Below are 15,028 nucleotides of genomic sequence, written 5' to 3'. Positions count from 1 at the left end.
TGTCTGTTGTTATGGGTAGCCAATTGGTGTGGAATTTTTGCAGTCTTTCCCCCCACTGGTGAGGTGTGAGCTGGGAAGAGATGGAGGAAGTCACTGCTTTGGCTGCTTTGAGGCTTGTTTGGTTGCTTGATATTTTCCCCTGCCTCTGGGGTATTGGCCTCTGTAAGTGCCTTTAAACCCACCTATTTGATATTGAGGTTGGTAGGTTGACTGTGAGGTGGATGCCTCAGGTGTTTGGGTTCTAAATCCACCTCTGTATTGGGGTTTACGAAAGGACCTCCTGTATTGCATCATATACAAAGCACCCATGGCTTTAGCGGTGTCCGAATCCTTTTTCATTTTCTCAATAGCTGTGTCTACCTCGGGGCCAAAAAGCTGTTTTTGGTTAAACAGCATATTAAGGACTGCATGTTGAATTTCAGGCTTAAATCCTGAAGACCTAAGCCATGCGTGTCTTCGTATAGTGACAGCAGTGTTGATTGTAGAAGCTGCTGTGTCTGCAGAATCTAGGGCTGACCTGATTTGGTTGTTTGTAATAGCCTGCCTTTCCTCGACTATTTGTTGCGCCCTTTTTTGTTGGTCTTTGGGGAGATGTTGTATTATATCCTTCATCTCATCCCAGTGGGCCCTATCATATCTAGCCAACAGTGCTTGGGAGTTGGCTATCCTCCACTGGTTGGCTACCTGCAATGCCACCCTTTTGCCCACAGCATCAAACTTTCTGCTCTCTTTGTCTGGTGGGGGTGCAACCCCCGATGACTGCGAGTTTGCTCTTTTCCTGGCCGTGCTTACGACTACAGAGTCAGGAGGCAATTGTTGTGTAATAAAGGCAGGATCAGAGGGAGGTGGCTTATACTTTTTCTCCACTCTAGGAGTAATTATCCTAGCCTTCACTGGCTCTTGGAATATTTGGTGTGCATGCTTTAACATGCCTGGAAGCATGGGAAGCGACTGATAGGTGGTGTGTGTAGAGGATAGTGTGTTAAAAAGGAAGTCATCCTCTAAGGGCTCAGTGTGCATGGCGACATTGTGGTAGGATGCCGCCCTAGCTAAAACCTGACTATATGCGGTACTATCCTCCAGTGGTGATGGCTTAGAGGGATAGCAGTCTGGGTTGTTATCTGGAATGGGATCTGGATCATACGGATCCCATGGATCCACATTCTCTTGCTGTGAATCAAATGAATGTACAGGAGATTGTACATGTGTGGGAGTAGTAGGGGGAGGGACAAGCAAGTGAGGAGAGTGAGGAGGAGACTGAGGAGGAGAAAATTGAGGAGGTGGAGATTTTTGTTTAGACTTTGGCACTTTAGCCAGTGTCTGAACAGTGTCCAATTGTTCCTGAAAGGCCAATTTCCTCTTAGGCTTCAGAGGAGGTGCAGTTATAATTTTGCCAGTGTCCTTGTGAATATGAATTCTGGCTTGCCTTTCATCTATATCCTCCATTTGTGAATGTTCCTCCGTGATTTTATGGCTTTCTTTGAGTTCTTGCGAAAGTCCATGTTCCTCCGTATAAACTTGCCTTTTCGGCTCCAAAGCAGTTTTTTTCGGTATCGAAAGGCTGGGAGTGGATATTGGCCTCGGCTCCGAAAACGATTTTTGAGGTTTCGACTCAAAGGATTGATGTCTGATAGTTTCGGAGACAGAGCTTTAGCTCGAGTCCGAAGGCTTGGGTGGCGTGCCCTTTTTCGGTGCCGAAGTTGTTGGTTGGTCACTGAAGGTCTTTTTACGGGTCGAGCCATGGCCTTACGGCAGTGGCGTTCCCAAGGCCTTATGTTTGGGCTTGACTGGGGCAGGGGCAGGCGTACTGCTGTGCTGTCCTGCCGTGACCGGTCAGTCCTCCTCGGACTCCTGTTCGGAGTGGGACCCTCAGACGGAGACTGCTGTGTCCATGATCTCCTCCTCCTCGACGTCGAGAAGTTCCGTGCTCTAGGACGCCATCTCGAGTGTTCGTGCTCTTCTGTCTCGGAGAGTTTTCTTTGAACGGAAGGATCTGCAGGCCTCACAATTTTCTTCCAGATGGTCTGGGGGGAGACAAAGATTACAGACGAGATGTTGGTCTGTGTAGGGAAATTTTGTGTGGCACTGAGGACAAAAGCGGAATGGGGTCCGGTCCATGAGGTTTCCACGCGGTCGGCCCAACTAGGCCCGAGTTGGGAGTGGGCGCCCCGAAGGGTGAGTAAAGATGTTTGACCCAACGGTACCAAAGTGTAGAATGAAGATGATATGCGATCGAAACAATACCGACGAGAATTAGCGAGTTTTAGAACTTTCCCGACTTGAACTATCGGAGCGAAAAGAAACACGTCCAAACCCGATGGCGGAAAGAAAACAATCTAACATGGCGCCGATGCCCATGCGCAATGGAGCTGAAGAGGAGGAGTCACTCGATCTCGTGACTCGAAAACACTTCTTCGAAGAAAAACAACTTGTAACACTCCGAGCCCAACACTAGATGGCAGAATATGCATAGCATGTGTATCTGCAGCTACACATGCCATCGAACATATATTATATATATATATATATATATATATATATATATATATATACAGTACTGACCAGTAGGTAGTTATAGTTAGGACCTAGTTTCCATCGGAAGAGCGTGTTTTGTTTTGCCAATAACTTTGGCGCAACATGACGAATCTTCATATAATTTTCCAAAACAATACTTGGTTCAGCTGCTGTCTTGAAAGTTTCATGGTGATCTGTCAAGCGGGCCTGAGAAAAAAGGTGGTCCCAAAATGTGTTTTCCCCATTCTTTTTCCCATAGGGTCTACAGACACGCCTACAGCCTGAACTGCTGAACAGAATTACACCAGATTCAGCAGGACACTAGATCTTGGAGCACAGATTGTTTTTTTTGCGATTTGGTGTAAATCCGTCAGTAGCTTTTGAGGTATTCAAGGGGAAAACATATAGATATATAGGGATGTAGATCCTCCGTGGATCCAACTGTCCCCGTGCTGATATCTGACTGGCTGCCAACACTTCAACAAGGAAGTGTTAGCATCCATTTTGGGACTCGCACTCAGCCAAATCCCACGAAAAAAACATAAAAAAGAAAAGGGACCAGGGCAGGGATACCCTGAAACCCTAGCCTTGTGCAGGGGTCTCAAACATACCGGGGCTAAAAAGCATTTTTGAAAAAGAAAATCTAGGAAACATTTCCAGATGGCATCAGCGGATTTTTCTGAGATTTAAAGAAAGAAAAAGAAAGTGGTTTTCAGCTTTCTTGAATTATCTTGCCCTAGGCGAGCCAGGCCCTGAGGCACTGGCAGCTCATACAAGAATGGGGGCACAAGGGATCTCCCTCCTAGGGCTTTTACTATCCTTGAGGACTGCTACCTCCTGAGGCACTGCAAAATAAGTATGAGGGAGAGCCCGTTCGGCCTCCCCGCACCCCAGAAACTGCCACCTCCCTGGGGCAAAACTTCTTAAATTAATGCAGTGGGAGGAGGGTGCATGTGCCCCCTCCTCACAGCCCCATGGACCGTCACCTTCACAGGGCTTAAATAAAATAATGTAAGGGATCCGTTGTGGGCCCCCTGCCCCTGCACCAACTCACACGGGCAATAAACTACTATCTATGCGGGGGGAAAGACCCATGCCCCCCCGCTGCCCCAGGGACTGCCACCTCCCCAGGGCACTGCAAATTAAATATGTGGGCGAGCACATTTGGCCCACCTGTGTCCCTGGGACCGCCACCTTCCGGGGGCAAAATTTCTTAAATGGATGCAGGGGAGGGTGGCACGCCCCCTACAGTCCCAGGGACCGACACCTCCCACCGGGGTTTAAATAAAATAATGTAAGGGGTCTGTAGTGAACTCCCAGCCCTGGGGACCACTACCTCCCTGGGGCAATCAGTATAATATATGGTGGGGGGCCATGCAGCCCCCTTCTCCCCGGGGACCGCCACTGTCCCAGTGCAATTTACTCAATTCATGTGTGGGGGGTGCGCGTGGCCTCCCACTCGACCCACCACCTCCCACGGCTAAAATAAATGCTAGAGGGGGCCCGCCTCATGGAGCTATAGATCTTTCTGCGGACTGCCACCCCCAGGGCCAGATCCTGCTACCAGCCGACTGGTCCCACCAAGCATAGGCAAACATAACTCTGCTTTCAGCAAACAGGAGCAGTCCAACAGCTCCACTTGCGGAAAGCGTAGTTTACACCTATTTTCCTGCACGCTACTATGTGTGCAGGGAAAGAGATGAAAACATTGCTCCACAAGCAGGGAGCTGCTATTTAAAGTTTAGGCTTTAAAACATAGACTTGTAAGAGTGCCCTTGTATTTATGGGCGGGCCCCAGAGTCCCAGGGTCAAAATCAGCCTAGAGAAGGGGGCAATGTCACCCCCCTCCCTTTTGGAAAAAATATCCGGCCTCCGGAAAGTGGTGGTCTCTGGGGCCCAGGGGGTCCTTGTGGCCCCCTTTATAAATATTTTTAAAAGTAGCCCCCCCCCCCACATACCTCTAAAATGTAGCTAGGGCGGGGCGGCAGCCCCACCAATATATTTTTCTACTGTTGTCCCGGGGAGTTGGTGGTCCCCAGGGCTGGGTGTGGTCTGTGCGGACACCCCTAAATTTTTTTATTATGTTTCCCAATAGAGGTGGTGGTCCCCAGGGCCGTGGGGGGGGGGGATACGGGGGGACGTGAGGCCCCCATAAATATTTAATATTGCCCCCTTTAAGGTACAAACCTTTCTGGCTGTTCGTGGCATGGGGTTTGGATATTGAACAGGGTTGACCGCAGGGCCTGGTGGGGTTGGGTGGTTATATGGAGTTGGCCACATGGCCAGGCCTGTGGCCAACCCCAACGGCTCCGAAGCCGTGTGTGGTGTGGGGTTGGGAGGTTATAGGGGGTTGGCCTACCCCTACAAGCACCCAACACTACGTTATGCACAACTTTGTAAAAGAATAAGGGGGAGGGTAAGCATACCCTAGCCACCTATTCTTGGTGCTGAGGTCCCCCTGGGACCCTGCCAGGATTAAAAAAAACATTAAAAAAAAAAGTTTTGCTGCAAAAGTGCAGCATATTCACTCCTGGGGCTTTGATATGCCCCAGGGACCACCACCTCCTGGGGTCTAAATAAAACAATATACGGGTGAGGTGCCGATACCTGGACCATGAGGATCACCACCTCCCCGGTGCCAAACATGTAATTTTAACTGGAGGGGCCAAGCAGCCCCCATCCCTTGGGGCCCAGGTACTAGTAGCCCCACCCAGGGCACCGAAAATGGTTTCATGTGGACCACGGGGGGAGCCTGAAAGCCCCTGCAATCACAGGCATCGCTCCCACATGCAGGGAGCAGCTAGAAATGACAGCGGGCAGGGAAACAGATGAAAACTCCACTTCCAGCAGGCAAGGGCATTATGACAGCTCCCGCTTGCTGGAAGTGGAGTCAGTGTTCACATTATTCCAATGAAAACGGACGTGTTTTTTGCAAAGTGCCTAGCTGTGGAATTTGGCCTTTAGCTCAGCCGGCACCTAGGGAAACCTAGCAAACCTATATATTTTTTAAACTAGACCCCTAGGGGAATTCAGAATGGGGTGACTTGTGGGGCTCTCACCGGGTTCTGGTACCTAGAATCCTTTGCAAACCTCAAAATGTGGCAAAAAAACACTTTTTCCTCACATTTTGGTAATGGAAAGTTCTGGAATCTTAGAGGAGCCACAAATTTCTTTCCATCGAGCATTACCCTAAATCTCCCGATAAAAATGGTACCTCATTTGTGTGGGTAGGCTTCGTGCCCGTGTCAGCCATAGATCACACAATGGTCAATGTTGGTCCTTACATGAGGGCAACTGTTGACCCTGGGGTGATCCATTCCTGACACAGGCAGTAGGTACAGGCACTCAAGTAGGGTAGCGTTTTTATCAGGACAGGTGGGGAAACACTGGGTGGTAGGAATTTTGTGGATCCCAGCATATTCCTGTAGCTTGTGTGACAGAAAGGCAAGAAATGTTTTTAGTTTTTATTCAACGATCCACCTTTGCAAGGTATTCTGGATCAGAAAAGTTTGGGGAATCCACACAAGTCACACCTCTGTGGACTCTCCGGGATGTCTAGTTTCCAGAAATGTCTTTCTATATGGCTGCGAAGCCCAGGACCAAAAACGCAGGTCCCTGCCTTACAAAACCAGGTTGTTTTGTGATAGATAATTTTGATGTCTCCACAATACGAATAGGGCGGTGTAATTTGGGGCTGAACTAAATTGCGGAGCTCCTAAGAGAGCACTCTCTCTGTGCTTGCCACCGCATGCACCTGCTCTCTGGGTTGGGCTAACCTGCTATTGTCCCGCTGCCCAGACTGTCCTCATCACCTCCCTCGTAATCACTGGAAGAGGAGTTATCGAATGGGACTCCTCCGACTGAAAAATCAATCCCAGAGTCTGCGCCATTGTCCTATCCCTCAGATGCTGTCTCAGTATCTGCTGCCTCAGTCTCTGATCCTGCATCAGAGCTGTCCTCTATAACCTGAGTGAGGGCTTGAGCAGCAGTCATCCAACGAGATGCCATCTCTGCTACTGGCTAAACTGTCGCTCTAAGACACTAGCCTATGTAGACAATTACAAAACTGCTGTGTGTGTGTGTGTGTGTGTGTGTGGTATGTGGAACTTTCAAATGAGGCCTTCCTGAACGTCGTGGAGGCCCGTTTTCCCCACCGGAGCAGGAAGCGGCCTCGTGGTGCGCTGACGTCACAAAGGAGCGGTTGGAGGGGGGGCTTAACAGAAGATCTTCCCTGTCTCCTGGGGTTTTTTTCATTAAAAAAAAAATCCTCTGATGCAACGCATCAGAGGATATTTTTTACCCCCCTCCTTGGTGTTGGCCACTAGTCGTGACCCGCACCAGGGAGGTAGTGTGGGCATCGGCCACTGGCCGATGCCTACACTGTAGAGGTTAACTGATGGCAAACACTCTCCTGAAGGAGTAGAGGTTTCTCTATGTCCAGAATGACCTCAATGATATTAGTAATTTCAGGAAGTCCTCTGAGAACCCAAGATGAAATACGGTTCTAAGGATCAGATCGAGAGTGGATTCAGCTACTCCCCTCAATAAAGCACTGATTTGGGAATTGTCAAGGTAGGGATATCCTTTGACTTTTGCAGCCACAGAAAAGCAGCTACTCTGTTCAAGATACTGGTCTAGATATTGCGCCAATGACAGCCTACTGAACTTCAGCAGCTGGAAGGGGAAACTGATTGAAACATTAAAGATCTAGGATGGGGTGGAATCCTCTATTACCTTTCCTTCTATTACTCCTCTGAGTTTTGCACTGGCGTATTTGCGCCTAAAGAAGCCTGACGGTTAATGCTTACTAGGTAGATGTGGCCTGGTTGGATGTGGCATTATGTACCAACTGGAGAAACCATGCATAATTGATGAAAAGGTTCCAACCATGCACATTTGGTTATATGGGTCTAATGTTGATAAGAGAGGGCGCCTCTTCCTCCAGTGGAATACAGTGAGCCCACTGATAGTGTGCTGAGGAAGTTGGAGAAGCCTAGACAAGTTACTGTGAATATCTTAACTTCTGCTGAGGCCTGCATGATGTTCTTGGCCATTTCCCTGATGCTCCTTCTCTTAGTCTGGAGATCAAGCCAGAGGAAAAGAAGTTGACTACCTGAATAGAGCCAAAGTATGCTCTGCCCTTCTTTCATTGGCTAGAAAAACTGCTATGGTCTGTCCATAGTGGCATGGGTAGCTTTCAGGTATATAGGCATGGCTGTGCCTCTCTTCTCGTGCGGGAGGGCCTCGCTCATAGAAGGATGAAAGAAGTTATTCCCATTGAAAGGGTGGTTGATTCTTTTATTATTGGCAATAGACCTAAAAACTGATGAACTCCATACATGCAAATACCATTGTTCATAGTCCAGAGTTATGTCCGGGGACATCAGATGTTTTTGATCAATTCATTATTTGGCCAGGTTAAGCACTGCCCCTAGGCATAGCCTGAGGAGGAGGTGTAGTGTATGAATTAATAGATGTAACCAGTGGCTTGCCTTAATGACACTGTCTTAGCCCGTGCGAGGGATGCAGGGCTTGGGGCACTGCCTCAACATGACCTTCCTTTCTATGCAAGGTACTGGAATCACACAGCACTAGGTACCACTAATACCTGTAGGTTGGGAATAGAACTCCAGTACTTAAAGACAGTTAATAAACCCTCAAAAGTGCAAAATTATTCTTCAGTATTTCTAATCTTTTTTCTTTAACAAGGTTCTCCATACTTGGGAGGTTAATGGGAAGTAAAGTTTGGCTACTCTCTGACGGCAGAATAAAGAATCCTTGCAGACCTGGTTGAATTACGTCACCACTAAATTCTTTGAGAAACCCTAGCAAAACAGCAATGGGGACTTGAACGACATGCAATGTGACTTAGCATAGACGGGCATGCATCTAATTAGCAGGAAATGTGGCAAGCATGTGCAACAGTGTATTTAGAAGAGGTCAACTTCATTTACAGTATGCTGAATGCAGATGCTCAGAATTGGGCACTGTCACTAAAGAGTTGTAAGGTTCCTGTTTCAGAATCAGCTGAAATAAAATGCCTCCAGAGCAACTTGGTAACAGAGGATCGATGTTACAGTATTTTCAGTTCAAGAGCAAGAGTACTTTGTACCACTTAAGTGACCAAAGGCTGGAAAAACTCCTGGGAACCAGAAGAAGACCAATTACCAATACATTTATTTTTCTGAGCAGGTGAGGAATTTGTCCGAAGGACTTGGCTTGGGCTTACAAACAGTTGGACCTTTCATAGAAAAAGTACAGTATTCCTCTAGACTTTTTCAAGGATTTGAAACTGCCATATCGAGTTTGCGAGTTCTATGGAGTACAATGGAGAGATTACAGTGCTGAAAGACTGGAAGATCTTACTTCAATAAATACAGGCGCTCAATTATACCTTTAGGATGGGATTTAATCATGGCCTGATTACATTTTTTGAAGGACTTTCCTAAAATCTTTTCAACTCAACATAAATAAGGTGTAGTTGATGAACCAACATGCATCCCTGCTATTGCATGAGATGCTATCAAATTTGTTTAAGTCAGAGATATCAGAATATTAACTTGTAATATTCTGTACAGAGGACATTGATAACAAGAGACTGCATAGGTCATAAAAAGAAATATCCACAATATTTCTGTATGTAAAATCAACTCATGTATCAGTACTTGTACAGCACAAATCAGGAGGTTAACAACTGAGTTGAGAACAGCTCCAGAATAACAATGTAAATCATGTTTTTATTCAAACTCAATTAGATCCAAAATTGCATTTGTATGGTTTGTATAATGTTCAAATTAACTAAACTTTACATTATTTTATATAGTTCAATTTAAAAGGAGCTAACACCATTAACATGTTTCATTTCCATTCCTCCAACTCCCACTTGTATATTTTCACTCCAAACCTCCTGCTCTTATGTCTACCTCGTGTTGATTTTGTACCTTTTGCTATATTGCAGCTGTGGAGAATAGGTGCCACCTTGAGTTTCTTTTCACAACCCGCTAAACACCTGCAACTTTCCTATTACCAACCATTTACCCATTTGCCAGTTATTTTCCCAATAATTCCAAAACTATTTTCATATTCCCACTAATGGCTTAAAATGTTTTGTAATTTTTAACTACAGACTGATTATTTTTTTTATAACTAGTGGAATAACAAGAGTTCTGCAAAGAAGAACGGTCTTTTGTATAAACGATAAAGCTGGAATAAAGTCTGGAAATCTTACCATATTTTTCATTAAAAAGTTCTTTTACTTGTTCTCTGAGAATTACTTTCTCTCCAAGTCTGTTGGCATCATCATCATCTGAAATAAATAAGTCAATAATGTATATTTTGGGTGACCAAGACGATTTAATCACAAGACAATAAGGCAATACAAAATAGAATATCTTTGTACTGGCAGCAGCAAGCAGAGGGGTCATGATAAAGACACATGCTGTCACGGGTACCATTTAACAGTCTATGAAGGAGATTGCACCCTTTTATTGCTGCCCTTACCAACAGATATGTGCTCTTCCTCATGGCCTCTTCCTCTGTTTTATACTTCTTTTTGTCATACATTATCTTTCATATTTCTCACCTAAGCCTATTATACATACATTCTTTTATTTAAGGTGTTTTCTTGTACTATTGGGGTTTGGCAGAATGGCTGACACACTAGCCAGAAGTAGAAAACGTGACAAAGTTTATTCAAGATGTCCAAAAGTAGAAACCCACAGCCAGAGCTGCTTCAGTGAAGAGTCAATGGAAACTTCCCTTCACCTAGCAACCAGCTCAGACGTTCTACAGAGTTGTAGAACACAGATAAGCATTCTAACTAGGTTAAAGTAACAGTAAACACAATAATTAAAGCAACACGTTATAACATTATAAAAGATAAAGAAAGTATGAATGTCAGACACTTTATCATTTCTTCCCATAAAAAGATTATGTTAATTCACAATCTTTGAACCATACAGGTAACATGGAGACTCTTTTAGTTGGTGATGATTCCTGTAAAGGGGTGAAAGTTAAGTTCTCTAACCCAAGCATATTATCATTACTGTCATGCTGGAATCTGTGGGAACAACCTACATCCAAGGTTATAGGAACACCGAATGATGTTTCAATATCAGTATTAATTTGAGAAGACGTGTCAACTTTTCTGGTAGTCTGAGCCTCGGGAGCACTTTGGGTACATCTGAAAATCTTCAACTGAGAATTAGTAATCACTACCAATCTGCTTTTAATCCTCCAACCCTTTACCTGTAACAATACATCATTCCTCCCCACAGACTCAATCTTAAAAGGAGAAGTGAAAACAGATTCTCCTTTTCTCAGTTTGAAAGGTTTCTTGATGAGAACTGAATTCCCTATAATAAATTTTCTCTCAGATGTATGTTTGGAAGCATCATAATACTATTTCTGTTTTTCCTGTTTCATTTGCACTCTATTTTTCAAAAACAATTGTTTTTCCTTAGATTGAGGACTGATCAATCAAACAACTAGAAACAAATGTTGATCTTTCTCCCTCGGAACAACTCAAAAGGAGTGAAACCTGTGGTAGAATGTGGTGTAGAATGATAAGGGGAGTTTCCTCAATGAAGAAAATATCCTGAAGGAAAAGTAAAACATTCTTTGTAGAAGCTATTTCAACAAAAGCAAAATAGATCCACTTAGAGAAGTTATCTATTATGATTAAGAACTTGTTACAAGTTGGTAATAAGTTGAATGGACCGGTCAAGTCCAAAGCAACCTTATGCCATGGTTCTTCCGGTAGAGGATGAAGTGGATTTTCTACAGTTCTCCAATGTTTATCAGAAACAAAACATTGGGGACACAGATCAATGAAAGCTATGATTTGACTATTCATGGAAGACCACAAATAGTGCTCTCTCAATTTCTTGCAAGCAGCTGTGATTCCTAAGTGCCCTTCATGTGCTAAGATAATACACTTATATTTCAACAAGTTAGGTGGAACAAAACAGCCATTTCTAGTGCATATACCATTTTGAATAGAAAGTTCAGAAGAAATTTAAGCAAATTGCCTTAAAGCATTGGAAAGATTCCAAGTAGGAGGCCAGCACCCCCTTTTTGTTTTTACAAAATCCATAACTTTAAGTAAAACTTCATTTTGAGAAGTAGCATCAGTCCAGTCTTTTCCCATGACAATTCCCTGACTCTCAGATACAGCATCAATAGGTGTCACAACACACTAAGAGTCATCTTTGATATCATCACAAGTAGGAAATGGTTGGCGCGAAAGGCAGTCTGCACAAACATTTTTTCCACCTGATAGAAAAATCGTACTCCTGTACTTTAGAAAGTAAACATACAAGGCAAACAGACACTTTACCCAGACCATTCCCTTTTAATAAGTAAAATAAGGGCTTATGATCAGTGTAAATGTCAAAGGAGGTGTCCCACAAATAGGTTTTGAATGATTTCTGAACAGCCCAGACACAGGCCAAGGCTTCCTTTTCTATTGTACCATAATGTTTTTCAGCTTTGAGTAAGCTTTTGGAAGCAAAGGCTATAGTGATTTCTTTGCCATTGACTCTCTACGCAAATACAGCTCCCAACCCTTTCATGCTGCATCAACTGAGAAAAAACATTTCTGCCCAGCACAATAAAGATTTACAACACAAGCATTTACAACAGGTTCTTTAATGTTGCTGAATGCTTTACTGGTCCTTCCCTAATGGTCTGAAGACTGCCACACTTGTAATGAGGTCCATTGTGTTATTTGAAATAGGCATAGTATTGGCAGAAACCTAAAAAGGATCTTAAAAGATCCCTATCATTAAGTGGAGGTGCTCTAAGGATGGCCTTAATGTGACAAAACTTGCGTTTGAGTCCATTGGCTGTCATGGTGTGACCCAGATAATCAATTTGTTGGACTAAACATTTACATTTCTCAGGTCTAATGGTAAAACATGTAGAGTTCAAAATATTGAGAACCCTCTCTAGCTATAGGACATGTTCTTCTAGTTTTGGTAAAATAAGGATGTCCATTACTTTCTGAACAGCTCTCACCCTCTAAGCAAGACCAAAAAGTAGCCTTAAATATTTATACGCTCCAAAAGGCATTATAAATGTAGTAAGTTCTTGAAAAGCAGTATTTAAGGATATCTAATGGTAAGCAGAGTGTAAATCGATGGTAGAAAAGTACCTGGCTTCCCCAATGTTGGCTAGCATCTCCTGAATGTGTGGTAATGGGTGGAAATCAATGAGTATGTTGTTAGTGAGTGACCTCAAATCCACACAGAGATGCAATTCCACAGTTATTTCCTTAGCAAGGACGATAGGTGAAACTCACTCTGAGGAATCAGTAAGTGTAGCTATACCTTCTTCTGTCAGTTTGCTTAAAAATGTCTTGAGTTCAGCACGAACACTGATAGGAACTGGTCTCACCTTGCGAACCATGAGTATAGTGTGCCTTTTTAATCTTATTTTATATTTAAAACCCAGAACGGTTCCTTTCTCATCCTTGAAAACTTTGGGAAATGTACAAATCATATTAGGCAAAATGTCAAAGTCACTGTCAATTGAAAGAACAGGCATTTCACCTAAAACAATGGGATTTTTGTGGCAAGGCTTTAAATAATTACGTAATTTGGCTAGATCTATCCAACCAACCAAATTTTTACCCTTCACGGCTACATAAACCTTAGTGCAAATTCTTCTGCCCAAAATTTGCAGTACAGGCTGAAAGAAACCAAGTAGATCAATATCTTTGTCCCCAAAGGCTTTGGGACAGTTAACAGGGATTCCAGTTCAACATTAGTAGGCTATATGGAAACAAAAAGTGTTATCTGCCAATACTGAAATAGGGGACCTGCCATAAGTTGGAGAGATTTGTCATCAATCACAGCTTGGCAGATCGGACCCACTACCTTAACTTTGTGTTGACCATTGTCAATAGTTAAAACAACATTAGAAAGTTTGTTAGAACATTCTTGAACATCAGTATTAGTAATGCTTGGAGACCCTTGAATATCTACATTGTGTATTCTTACATTAGTTCCAACAGCCTGGGACCTACAAACAGCTTGAAAATGTCCCACTTTTTTGCATTTAACACATTTATTTTCAGGGGCAGGGCAAGAGGGGTTATTGCTTATATATTTTCTAGAACCACAGCAATAACAAATAGATTGTTTTCTTTTGTCTTTGAAAGATTTGATGGCGGCAAAAGTGTTGTCCTCAGATTTGAATGATATAATAGAATGCCCTTCTTGATTGGCCAATGCTTGGGTACAGATTATCGAACGTTCTATACTTTCTGCAATGTCAATTACTTCAGAAAGGGATGGATTCATTCCTGCAAGTGAGGAGTCTTTCTTGCATCTTTTTCGACTAACAATTGAACACAAATTGGTCTCCGATATAAATCTTCACAGAGCTTTCAAACCCACAAGACAAAGCTAAACCACTTAGGGCTGCAGTGTACTCTTCAACTGATTCATCATTAGCCTGTTTACGTTTGAAGAACCTGTGCCTTTCTAAAAGCACCCTAGCTTTACCAGAGAACTGTTTTTTAAGTCTCTCTCTGGCTTCAATATAAACACTTCATACACCATCGCCACTATTGGAGGGTATGATAGGAAGGTTATTGAAGATATTCTGGCAAGCAACTCCTAATAAATTAAAAAGTAACGCACATTTCCTAGGAGTATAATCAAGACCATCAATGGCAGACAAATAATTTTCAAAAATCCTAATCCACTGTTTCCATATAATTTCGGGTTTACCTGATTTTTGCAGGAATGGAGGACAACAAAGAACATTTTGTGCATTAACTGTTCAAAGAAGTTAAAATTAAAGAAATACCCACAAGAAGGTAAAATTGAAGAAATAATCAATGATTCATCTGCTTTTGTAATGGACGAGAAGCAAATTTCAGCCTCAGAGCGTAACAGCATGATAAAAAAATAAAATGGAGCGATATAAATCACATTCAATGAGATAAGACCATTCTAACATGGGTGCAGTGTGTGTGACGTAAGCGTGCTGTTTCCCATAAACCTTAGAGGTGCCAGAAAATGCTAGTCTGAGTGCACACTGTTGTTGATATGCACCTGGCTGCAGCAAGATACCGCTGCGGAGTACAGCCTTGAGCTCATGAGCCGGGGGCGAGCACAGAGGTGCGTGTGTGGCCGGAGCGAGGTAACTATAAGAATGCAGCCTCGTGCTCCAACAGCCTGCAGAGTGCACAATACTGGAACAAAGAAGTTGTTACTGGGAGACAGCAAACAAAGTGCGTCGCGCAGCGGAGAGATTCAAATGGCGTGATGAGTGCACAGATAATTCCCAGCAATGGAAATACGTAAGAAAAGATCAGGCAATGGCGAAAAGTCAAATGGAAAGCAGATGCAGGGTGCAACACACCTTAGAAGGAGCAGACATCGAAGTTCCTGTGTGTCCAACAGCTTGTGCAGGAAAACATTGTTGGTCATTAAGGACACCAACCCCACTCCTGGCACCCAATGTAGAATTGGGGTTTGATGGAATGGCCGACACAGTAGCCAGA

The 15,028-nt window shown here is 43.7% G+C and overlaps 1 protein-coding gene across 4 annotated transcripts in view; it reads right to left on the bottom strand.

Annotated features, from left to right (window-relative positions):
* The window catches only part of GTF2IRD1 (GTF2I repeat domain containing 1), a 561,920-nt gene that overhangs the window by 77,371 nt on the left and 469,521 nt on the right, over positions 1 to 15,028 (bottom strand). For all 4 annotated transcript variants that reach the window (XM_069226907.1, XM_069226904.1, XM_069226906.1 and 1 more), the window contains exon 24: positions 9,743 to 9,820. In XM_069226907.1, coding sequence (XP_069083008.1) covers positions 9,743 to 9,820 — 78 coding nt within the window. The remainder of the gene's footprint in view (positions 1 to 9,742; positions 9,821 to 15,028) is intronic.

The sequence above is a fragment of the Pleurodeles waltl genome, chromosome 3_2 (assembly GCF_031143425.1).
Source record: "Pleurodeles waltl isolate 20211129_DDA chromosome 3_2, aPleWal1.hap1.20221129, whole genome shotgun sequence".
NCBI classification, from domain to species: domain Eukaryota; kingdom Metazoa; phylum Chordata; class Amphibia; order Caudata; family Salamandridae; genus Pleurodeles; species Pleurodeles waltl.
Note: the sequence above shows the minus strand (reverse complement) of the source record. Positions and strands in the feature narration are given on the sequence as shown.